This window comes from Pteropus alecto, unplaced genomic scaffold (genome assembly GCF_000325575.1).
Source record: "Pteropus alecto unplaced genomic scaffold, ASM32557v1 scaffold385, whole genome shotgun sequence".
NCBI lineage: Eukaryota > Metazoa > Chordata > Mammalia > Chiroptera > Pteropodidae > Pteropus > Pteropus alecto.
This window is the reverse complement of record NW_006436543.1, coordinates 267048-279561: the sequence shown is the minus strand read 5'-3', so window position 1 is coordinate 279561 and position 12514 is coordinate 267048. Positions and strand designations below refer to the sequence as shown.

General features: G+C 35.1%; 1 protein-coding gene across 1 annotated transcript in view; it reads right to left on the bottom strand.

Moving 5' to 3' along the window:
* Nucleotides 1–2474: 2474 nt before the first annotated feature.
* The window catches only part of RAB39A (RAB39A, member RAS oncogene family), a 30870-nt gene continuing 20830 nt past the window's right edge, over nt 2475–12514 (bottom strand). Inside the window, exon 2 of the mRNA XM_025047906.1 lies at nt 2475–6981. Within this exon, the coding sequence (XP_024903674.1) occupies nt 6548–6981 (434 nt within the window). The 3' untranslated portion in view covers nt 2475–6547. The remainder of the gene's footprint in view (nt 6982–12514) is intronic.

The window sequence follows — 12514 nt, the reverse complement described above, 5'->3', positions numbered from 1 at the left end:
ATAGCTTCCTTACTTTCTGGTATGACAAAATGTTTAGGTTCAATTTGTTCATTTCTTACCCCAGACCAAGAATCAGCCATTTCACCAAAAAGCCCTGGTTCCTTTCAGTGGGAAATAGTATATAGAGACCAGAGTCTGGGTGCTGGTGAGCACGGGAGGGGCTTATAGCAACTGAATTAGTCCTTATGACACCATATTTTAAAACTTCAGTAAGGGAAAGTGTAGTATTAGCTCAACAATAGATTAATAATCAGTGGAACTGAAGTCTGGAAACAGGTTTTGTATAGATACAGATAGAGCTAAAATATAGATATGTAAATCTTTTGTGATAAAGATGGTAATCCAAATGTTTGGAGAAAGAGAGAAATGACATTGGAACAATGGTCTATTTATTCAGAAAAAGTCCCTATGTCATACTGTGAATAAATAAGTCATGACATATAAAAGTGTAAACATAAAAAGAAGTAGGAGCGTATTTTAGTTTTTAGTGGAAATTGCCAATACCTACTAAAAAATATGTAATGCCCCTTGACCCAGAAATCCATCATACAAAATTACACATTTGCTCAAAAATATGCTCACTAATATGTTCATTTTAACATTGTATAGTAGTAAGAAATTGGAAGCAATCTAATGTTTATTATTAAAAGTGTTTAAATAAATGATATTTATCTCTGTATTATGGCACTTTATAAAGCTGTCAAAAGAACATAAATATACATCAATATGGAAGAGAGTTCCAAGACTCTATTCTGCGCAAAAAGCAAGTTACAGAATAATATTATAAACTGGCCTTATTTATGTAATTCCTTCTCCATTATACGTGTATATCGTATATATAAATACACAGGAAGACATGAAGGATATATGTAAAATTGTGAACAGCGATTTTCTCTTGGAGAGGAATAGAATAAAGAGGGTGAAAGGAGGCTTTCACTTTCTACATTCTCTATTATTAGATTTTTTTTTTCTTTTTACAACATGGCTGTATTACTACTAGGAGGAAACGTTAAATATTGAAATAATTGTTTTCAGGTGATAGATACAATGGTAATTTCTTCCTTGTCTTTCTATTTTCTCCATTTTCCAAATTTTGTACAGTGAGTTAGTATTTATTACATAATGGGGACATTTCATTAAAATGATGGTACTACTTTAAAAATTGAAAGACACTAGTCACAAAAGACCACATATTATATGATTCTAATTATATGAAATATCCAGTATAAGCAAATATGGAGATATAAAGTAGATTAGTAGTTATTTAGGACTCAAGTGGTGTGGGGTGGGAAGGGGTATCAGGAATGATAGCTAAAGGGTATGGGGATTTCTTTTCGAGGTGACAAAAATGTTTTAAAACTGATTATGGTGATCGTTGCACAACTCTAAAAATACAAAAAAATCATTTAATTATATATCTTAAATGGGTGAATTATGTGGTATGTTAATTATATCAATCAAGCTGTTACCAAAAAATCTTTTAAAAAAATAATGCTACTGAAAATCACTTTATATTTAATAGATTAAGAAGCCCAATCCTTCAACCCATGGTCCTTACCACACTGTGCACTTGCATTACTGTTCCTGGTGATAACTGTTTTCAGCTCTGCAGTTGAGACATGATGGCCTACACTCCTTTGAGCACCTGTCTATTTTGTCAGGTGCTATTGGTGATCGCCAGCCATCCCCAAGGCTGTATCATATTCTGTTTGTCCAATTAAGGCATTCTTCTTTGACTCTAAGAATCAGAACTCTTCAAAAAGTCATGACTATTTACCATGAACTAGTAAGACAGCCATTATCAAAAATTAGTTTCTGGAACATCATAGGAATTTAAACTGGCTTCTTGGCAACTTAGTGGTCATAGAATACTTTTACTAAAAGTAAAACAAAATGAAAAGGTTGCATTTATCATAAAGTGTTTACTACGTGCCAAACACTATTGCAAATATTTTATATGTGTAACTGGTTATATGTGTACATGTTATAAATTTTTTTGCATATTATTTAATAGCTCAATTCTGTGCAAGACTGAAGCACGACGAAGATAAACCAACTAGAAAAAAAGTCACAAATTCTGAATTATCTGTTAAGGTGTAATACACGACCATGATCCCCTTTCTATAATTCTGAAATCCAAAAAGCTCTGAAAACCTAAAATTCTTTTGATAACTCATTTGGTGGCAAAAAATCTGACCTGAACTAATGTAGGTTATTTATAGATTTTGTCTTTAGTATGAATGTTCATAAATTGTGCTGCATATTAATATTTGGTTATGGGGTTCTACCCCACAGTCTACTAGGGTTTTATGTAATACATAAGAAATTTCAGATCTTGAATTGATTATTTGCACTTCTTTTGTGAACACACACATGCATTTAATTGCGGTTAAATAGTTTGCTTCTGTTTTAAAAGCACCACTAAAGATGGTTTGCTAAAGATGGATAATATAACAGTCATGTTACAATCACAGTTCTCATTCTCATTCTTTTTATTCATCATTTTAAATAAAATAACACTAATAACATATTTCAAAAAGTTTACTATATCTTTCTTCCATTAGCTTCATTCTAAAAAAAATGGCGAGATATGATCGTAGCAAAACATGTTGTTCCATGGAATGAAATGTAATATGTAAATTAAAAACCACATATATGGAACCCACATTTGAGAGGATTAATTCAACATAATAACCATCAATTAGTAGTCACTGAAAGTTACATAGATAAGACAATGATTTATGCACTATTTTAAAAAAGGCAAAAAATTTACCCAGAGAGATAACAATAAAGAATACTAATTTTAAAAATATCTTAAAATTTTTTCTTTTCTCTTTATTTATTCTATAACATGATTATGTGTAGTAAGTGAACTAGATGGTGTAATGATTGATAGAGATTGTCGCAGCTCATCACCCATGTGTCTACTTTCATCAGTTATTAAGATTATAGAAATACCAGGTCATGCAGCAAGTCATTCAAGTTCAGGAGAATAGTTTGTTAGTTATTTTAAGATCAGGTGGAGATTGGTTACTCAGTAAAGTTTAGTGAAAACATTGGGATTTAGACAGATTCAAAAGCAGAAATGGCTATTTGTAGAATTTCCAAGAGTTAGCCTCTGGTTGGCAATGTATTCTGTAGGATCTAAATTTAAAGCCTTTATAGTCTTTCTTTCTTTCTTTTTCTTAAAGGTTAAATGTTTCCTCTGCATTTCCAGCTAAATTTCTCCAGACAGTTACTGGAAAACAAATGAGTTAGCTTATGAAATGGGCCTTTAGTCTTTCAAATCCTTCTCACTATGTCAGACCTAAGGAAATTATTCAAATGTAGTGCACTCTGTGGAAGCTTTATACTTAGTTGATCCAAAGGCAATATAAAAGCTGACAAAAGCACTCTTAAAATTACTTTATTAATCCATAGATTTGTTTTTTTAATGATGTAAATTGGATAAATAGATTGATAAAGTTAACTTAATAATAAAGACTGCTTTGGTTGCCACACAAAAAGTCATGGAGTACTTTGTGGCTTTTGGAAAACTAGAATAAATTCTCAGGTTTCCAGGCTCAAGAAATCTTATTTGTTACTATTATGTATTTGAAAGCACTTTGATTACATAATCATTTTGGCTTAAGCTTACCATTTAAGGAACCATCACATCACCATAAGCACTGAAAGTGTTAATGGAACTCAAGATGAGCAATTTCTGTCAGGGACAGTTTATTATAAGATTGGATTGTTTTTTTTTTTTTAAATCACATTTATTTAAAATATTTAGTAATTAGCTACATCATGTATTAGTTTAAAAATTTTAAATTTAAATGTATTTAAATTTAAATTAATTTTAAATTAAATAATTTCAATTATATCTGATTCAAGTATATCTGACTTCTGAGACACTTAGTTAAAATGTTTTTGCCTGGAGCTAATATTTTTACTATGTTGGCATTATTATCCATATTCTCTATAATAATGTGTAAGAAAATAGGTCAGCTATTATATATGTTTATATATATATGGTATTCATACATATATGTATGGATACAGATATCTGGCTAAGGTTATACAGATATTTGTCAATCTTGTATAAGAATTCAGCTCTTTGTAGTCATTAAATTTAATATTGTTTTACCACGAATAACTCCTCTATAACATCAAAATCATTTAACCCAATTTTAGTATTTTATGGATTTAGTTAAACCACATTTCCCCTTTTCTTCACCATACACACAGACACCTACTCAGCTTGGTAATGCAAAGAATCCTGAACAAGGTGCAAGGAGAACCAGAATTCTAGGCTTGCTTCTGGTCATACGTGACTTTAGTAAGTATGAACTTTTTGGCGCCTTACTTTCCCATTTGTCTCTTCAGATTCCTTAATTGTATTCTTAATCTTAGAACACTTCATACCCTTTAGCCCAAATATTAGTCTTACTGTAATAAAAGGTGTCCACTGAAATTTAAATCACATTGTATATTTTAGCTGTTTAACTTTATTAAGGGGCACAAGTGAATATATTTTATACTGCAGTTAGAGATTCAGTTTTTGAGTTTATGCCATTTTGGATTGATGGAAAATTGTAATATAAGATTTTAAGTTTTAACAGTGAAAATAGATTACTTCACATTTTAGGGGAATAGGTATTTTCTTATTTTGTCAATTATAGTTTGAACTCACTCAAGTGAAGTTAACCTAAGGATATCAAGAAAATGTTGACGAGTATTTAAAAAATGTACAGTGATGTTATAATTTATATTCTCTCCATAAGCACTATTAAAAATACTTACATGAACCTAGAAAATGTACAAGTATTTAAAAATATAATTAAATATCTATTTCAAAGATGCACAAAAACTACATTTAAACATGACTTTTGATTGAATTCTGTCTCCTGGAATTTCCCTATCATTTCCACTTTAGAGGAGCAGTGTTTTCAGGTTAAGAGGGTATACATCAAACCAAGAATTCCCCCAGGTCCATGAGAACCTGTATCTTCTGATTCCTCTGCAGAATGTGGGAATGCACAGAAAGAACATGAGAAAAAAAAAATTCCCATCCATTGTAAATATAATATGCCCATGAGCAGCTGGTACCAATCTCAGATTTGTATGCTTGCTTTCTCTATTTACAAAGCTTTTTCACATGATTCACTTGATTATCATAATTGCATTAAACACAATGAATGGGGTTATTAACCTCATTTTACAGATGAGAAAACTGATGCTTAGCGAGGTTAAGTGACTTACTCATGTACAAACACTGGTACAGCAAAGGCAAGCTAAGAACCCAGATTTTCTGATTTCTTCTTAAATATTCTTCTACCAGACCACTTTGGTTTTCAAACAAAATGAAGCTACTATGGTTAACAATAAAAAAAACTCATGTTTCCAAAAGGTGCCCCTGTGTGATTAGGAATGGTTTACCCAACAGAATAGAAATGTATGTTGTAAAATATTTGACATTGTCATCAAAATGTTACTTCCAAGAAGGGAATTTAACCAATAACTTGAAAATCAGAAACCTCAAAAGTCATTTTAGAACCTTTAACTCATTAATTTTTCTTTACTTTTAGTGACAAGATTGTAAAATACAACTTGAATGCTAAATACATCAACATCTAGCCGTTTTCCTTTTCCAGAAAAATCTTATACTTTTCTTGTATTGGAAATGGGGAAATTTGGAAACTTATTTGGACAAAAAAGCTATTATTAAAACATTCTATATTTACCTATATTGATAATTTTGACAATAGTTCAAGGTAAATTGCATTTACTTTTTTGAAAATGTCAGTATATAAATAAATTTGTTTATTTTTTGTCTAAATTAGGACAGTATACTACATCAAAACATTTGCTGATGAATGGTCCTTTAATTTTTACAAATATTTGCAATAAAATATTTTGCTTGGATCCTTAGATAGCTTCACATAACAAAAATTTTAGAAGCAATAAATCAGAGAACAAAAATAAGTATAAAACTTATTTTCTTACACTCAGGCAAAATTAAGGGAGGATAAATGTTTTAGAGAATGGTCAAAAACCTGGTGCCTTAAACAAGGAACTGCTATTTTAGTCCTAGCTGATACCTCTGAGATTGTTTAGTTTGTAAGTAGACAGTGCACTTCTAAATCCACTTTATTAGTCAATGTTAATAAATTAACTCAAGAGAATGTAATTTCTGGTGAAATCTTTTCAATCAGACTATGTACGCACAAAAACCCATTTCAAACTGTCAAGAAAAATGAGTAATATTGACGTATTCAGACATTAAGGTCAGGGATATGATAACAAAGTGAGAATTGGGGTAATTGTGTAGACGCTCCAATTTCAAGAAAAAGTTGTCTGCTTTGCCTGCTATTTTAGCAAAATACTCAATCTTGTAGTGTAACAAGTAAGTATAGTGCTGTGAATCCAATACCTAACAAATGGTGTTAATACAGATTGATCACTTTTTTTTAATGCTTTCATTGAATCATTCTTTTCTTAATATTGGTATTTATCCTGAAATGACACCCAATCTGTTATTGTTAGTCCTCTGGCATGTCAGAAGTCAGCAGAAGCATTCTTTCCTGGGCTTCACAGCTTCCTCAGAAGAATGCACAGTATTTGGAACAAAACCACTTTTAACTCCTTCCCAGCCATCCTGAATACAAATTTCTCCCCTTTTAATAAGTTCATATATGTCTCTTGTCAAGATCGTGAAGGATTCCTCAACATTTGTAGCATCTTTTGCTGAGGTTTCTATATACTTCATACCATAGTCTGCTGACAGTTTTTCAGCTTCTTCCCTTGTAACTTGACGTTGTGAAGCTAAATCACATTTATGTCCCACTAGCAGAAATACAATCTGAAATGGCTGTACGTGCATTTTTGCTTCTTCTAGCCAATCTTTCACATGTTCAAAAGATCGTCGGTTAGTAATGTCAAATACTAAAAATCCACCAACTGAGTTGCGGTAATACGATCGAGTTATTGATCTGAAAAATAAATAGAAAAAAAGGTTGTAAAAGGACAAATTGTTCTCATTCCTCTTTCAAACAATGAGGCACCATGGTGAAAATTTAAGATGCCTTAATGTGATTTAATTAGAATTTATACATCAACTATGAAATGTCCAAAGTGAACAAAAATATTCTGTGAGACTAATATGCAAGCCAGTTTCATCCACTGACAACATTATTTTTAGGCAGACAAACAAGCACTTACATGGTATGTCACCTCCCTCTGTTTTAGAATTATTTGTTTTTAGTTTCAAATATCTGAGGGAATAATTATTATATCATTGTAGTTAAAAATAAACACACAAAGATTCAGTGAAGGGCAGAAGTTGCATAGCAAACCAGACCTTAAGAATCTCTCCCTGTCATAAAATTCAATAAGCCCCTCTCTCTATCAGTGAACTTGTTACATGCTAATTACAGCTATAGTCCTATGCTATACCTATGCGAGAAACAGGACATTTTTTGGACATGGGATATGAATATGAGGTACGCTATTGATTGTTTGCCTCTCCAGATCTAGGCTCTACTCTCTGGGCCTCAGGAAGCTGACCTTTACAGAAAGCTTTCCCAAACTTCCTGTCCTCTGGATTGCAGTGGGGTTGAGCCAATGGGAGTCACCTGCTGGAGACTGAAGGGAAGAGAAGATAGGTAGGTATTTACCTATCCCAGGCTGTGACTTGACAGTGGTTGTGTTTCTTTCCTGTGGGTCAAAGTTCCTGTTGGCTATGGCTGTCGCCAGGTTCTGGCGATCTCAGTCTCTTTTCTTGCCCCTTCTGGCCAGGTGGTTAATGGCTTCCCATTGTTGCTATCCCTGAATGCTTCACCATCCTTTGTTGGTGCTTTGACTATGTCCACATTTCTGGAAATAGTCACTTCATTAAATACTTTTCAGTTAACCTTTCAAGTGTGCCTTTTGTTTCCTGACTAAATCGTGAGGCAAGGTGGCAAGGCCATATTGTTTTATATTTTTTTGCCTGTACATATGTTGTTTTCTCTACCTAAAATGTCTTCTACTCATTTTTGCCTAGCAAAGTCCTATTTCTCTTTCAAGAATATGATCAAAAATTATATATGTGAGAAGCCTTCTCTGCTATTGACCTCTCCCCTTCTACTTCCCTTAGGCACTCCTCTTGTATTCCATTAAACCTTTGGCATACTGCCATTATGATTATATCAATTTTCATAATGTGCTGATTGAATTTGCTGGTATGTCTTCCACTCGATTCAAGGCTCCTTGAGGGTCAAACATTTTTTGTCTATGTATCTACAATCATTTGCCTGGAAAGTGATAGATATCAGTTAATATGAATTATATTGGATTAATTAATCTTATTGGAGAAATGTTATATGAGCCAGAGATTACATGGATCTCAGTTTCCAAGTCGTCAATGATCTTGAGCATTGAGATCATCCTTAAGCAAACTCATCTCTTCCTTGCCTGATGTACCAAATGACTTTGTGGAGGACCAGTAGGTTATCTGGTACTCTCAAATTTTACTTATGTTCATCATCCTTATTGCTGAAATTATAGTTCAGTTTGTGACCTGATACCATAAGTACCATTTGTTGTGGAAATGTGAAGAAAGTATTTTACCTCCTCTTTCTTTCCATTTCTTTTGCTTTCCTGTTTCTCCTCAGAATTCCCACCAGATTCTTGTGATTATTATTTTTTTTAATTTTCTCAAGGACTCCTGTATTATACAGCCATTGACAATTTAAAAAATCTCCCACTATCTTTAGCAGGCTAAAAGTAATATAGTTCATTTAATTTTTTTTTTAATTTTGAGGAATAATTAATTTGTTATTGTTCTGCTAGTCATTTTTACATGTGCGAATTTTGGCAGATGTGCAGTGCCTTAAGAGAAATCTAATTCAGGCTATGTTATTAGATTGAAAGCTTTAATTTACTCAGCGCCAAGTCTGCATTATTTTTATTGCCCCTTCCACTTAATTTACCACTAGTATAATTTTTAAAAAACAGGCTTTTGTGGTTGAAAACTCATGTTAAAATCCTCGTATGTTAGGCAGAGGCATGCCTTACATGGTAGGAATACCATGTTTTCTAGTGCCTTGTATTTAATTTTGAAAACATTTGGAATACAGTTGGCAAATCATTCTATAAAATAAAATTACAGTAAAATATTTGCAATTATGCTATAAAACAGCCATTAATGATTAGTTAGAATAAAAGGTCTCAATATGACAGATGCCATTTTCTATATAATAACTTGATCTCCAGTTTCTGTGTGCGGATATGGATATTAGGTTTAGAATCCTGGTTAGGCCTCAGATTCAGATATAGTTGTCCTAGGGGATAGGTTTTCCCTAAAATAATTGGGCATCCCTGCCTGCTGTCAATCAGGGGAAGAGATAGGCCTTCAGAATGAAAACTGGAACTTGTTAAGCAGGTCTTACAGAGGGGATGAGGGAGCATCTATCTTTCTTTGGATCTCCTCTCTTGGGTTTGGACACTTTAATCTCTAAAAGTTCTTGAAAGTATTATAAAGAGTTAGGGAACAGATCTTAAAAGAACTAGGTAGGTAGGCCTCCCAGTAAAGAATTCAGGAGTTGATGAGTAAAAATTCTTTATAAGCAACAACATCTTGTTGCATGTTACTTGATATCTATTTCCTTCTGGACTTTGAAAGTCTCACTGAATGAATGGTTGATTTAAAGAAAGAAAAAAAAATTAGGGAAGGGGGGATGGAGGGAAAGGAAGAAGAAGAGATGGAAAGAAGAGAGAAATAGATGAATAGATTCCAGTGTGATCTCTGGTGTGTTATGGGAGAATTAAGATTTACGAGACTACACTCTGGTGAGACTGGTAAAGAAGATACAGCACCCCCTAAACCCAGTATGATGGCAACATGATGGGAAAGGTAAATTATGTAGGACAGTGGTTTTAGCAGTACTTTGTCCCTCCCAAGTGGAAGATCTGGTTTCGATTATATTTTTAAAAAGCCCTCTGGTTCTTTTATTCCCTAAAAGCTACACTATTAGCAACTCTTAGATTATTTTCAAATAGTTTCTCAGAGTGTTTTCACTTCCTCCTCACCTTAACTGAAATCTGCTGGTCAGTGAGAACACAGCCTCCCCTGCAGTATGCTCATGTTGCTCATTCTATAGGATCACGGGGAGGTGGCGTCTGCTTCTCCAATGCTGCTTCCACATAATTATTCTCTCCCAACCATGTTGTAAAAAAAATCCTCTACTCCTTTGAGGCCTATGCCATCTGGCTTTATCATCTGTTGTCATCTGTCAACTGCTTGGTCATTTTCCATGTACCGAAGACTTTAGCACTTGGTGTTGTTTTTTTTATCTCAATTCCTGTCATTCTGCTCACTGATTTCAACATCCATTTGCATGAGCTGTCTGATGCCATCTCTCAGTTTCATGGCTTCCTCATCTCTCACGAACTTTCCCCTACATTCTGCCTTCTCATCCACTCCCTTTTCATCAGAAATGTTCACTACTTCCAAAACTACAAAATTTCAAATTTCAGTCTACTTTTTGATCGAAATCTCACAGCTCGCCAACATGTTTTTACTGGGATAATTATTTAATTTCATCAAGATTTGTCATCCACTGACCAACTCTACCACTTCCAATCCCTTAATACCCTCCTATCCTTAATCTTCCACATCTTAGTTCTATGAAACATCACTATAATTTTTCTCTTGGAAATATCTCAATTCCCAAGCCCCTCTATTCATCTGAGAAAAGTATATCTGGAGCATCCCAGCATGGAGCTGAATGTTTCTGGGGAAAATCACTCAACCAGGTAGGCTAGTATTACTACGTACGAATTAATTATAACCAATCCCAAGAGGACACTTGACACTGCCAAGGAAAACTGCTAGTATCAGGAAAAACTCTTCTCTCTCTTATCTCACATTTAGGGTTCTAACACAGGAAGAAATAGAATTTCCATCTGACCTTCCTATTCCCACAGAAGAGAACTAGAAGAACACTTTACCCTCTTATTGGATTCCTCCCTGGAAGGAAAAAAAGACTGTTCTGTTTGGTTAGAGTCTGTTTCTCAGGCAGGTGGGCAGAATTGCTGGGTGTTCAAGATTAGGACTCTTGCATAGCATCCTTTTCCTCTCCTTTCTACTTTCTGGATCCTTGATATTGGTTTGCTAATTGTGTGAGGTAGGCAGCTGCCCTGTCTATGCCCATCATGAGTACCCAGTGGTCCTCAAGTGCCTGGCACACAGTGGACGCTCAACACGTTATTAATAAGTGAATGGTTGATTTAGTAGAAGCCATGAACACAGTTGTTGGGGAAATAAGAGAAATGGCAGAAAGAGTATGGAAGTTTAAGAGAATGAGATACTAGCAGCACATAAAAAAAGAAAGGTGCCCGATATTAGATCTATTAGTAGTATGTTACATTCTCACTAAGGTCACTGAATTACTATGAGCATGTCAGTGTTGGAGGGGGTGGATAAATTAAATTTACATCCCATGAAAATACAGTAGCCAGATGGGAAAAAAACTGGCATAGATGATAAAAGCTCTGTTCATCCCTCTGGCAATCAAATCAAAGTTGTGACAGAAACAAGGCACAAACAGCAAGGAAAATCACCTGGGAGCTAGATGAACAAGCCATACAATTAGGGAGATAATCTAAGAAATCACTCTGCAACAGCAGAAGGTAGACCCAAGGCTGCCTGAACCCTAATGGCTGAGTGGGACAGAGGCTTTGGCAGCAGCAGCTTCCAAAGCCCCTTAAAGGGGCCGCATCCACAAGTGGAATTCCGCAACGATGGACCTGCTCACTCTGAGGACCAGTGCTGATTCAGCTGCGCAGGGATTTACAGGGCGACACTGAGGTGTCGGAGTGAGGGCCGAGGATAGGCTCTCTCCTCGGCAGAAGTGCTGGTGGTATCCATTCTTCCTCTGTTGAGCCCCTCCACCTGCCAGTGCACTGGACACAGCACTGCCATAGCAGAGACATCATCAAACTGGATAACAGAGGTCACTCCGCCCAGAGGATTCCCTGAAACTCTGCCTCCTCCAACTTGCAGCCCCACTCAAGTCACATCCAGGTGTGTCCTCAGCGAGTCAGGTGCTCCTTGCTGAGCAGCGCCTAGACTCACACTAGAGGCAGCTGGCCTCAGTTTCTGCTGTGGCCTTTTGAGGCAACTATAAGCACAGCATCTGTGGACTGCTTACTGAATCTTGAGAGGTGGCCTTGGAGGGGCACAGGCTTGGGCTAAATTTGGCCTGCAGCTGAAACCCTCTCAAGACTGGGCCACTGGACACCTACCACACAAATCCACACTAATAAGACTGGGAGACTAGGAGCTTTGCTTACTACGTAGAAACAGAAAAGCAGCCAAAATGGGAAGACGAAGAAGCAGAAACCATATGAGAGAACAGAACAGAGATCTAGAAATAATGGAGTCAAGCAATCTAACAGATGCAGAGTTCAAAACACTGGTTATAAAGATGCTCAATGAATGTATGGGAAAGGTAGATGAATTCAGTGAGAACTTCAACAAGAGATAAAA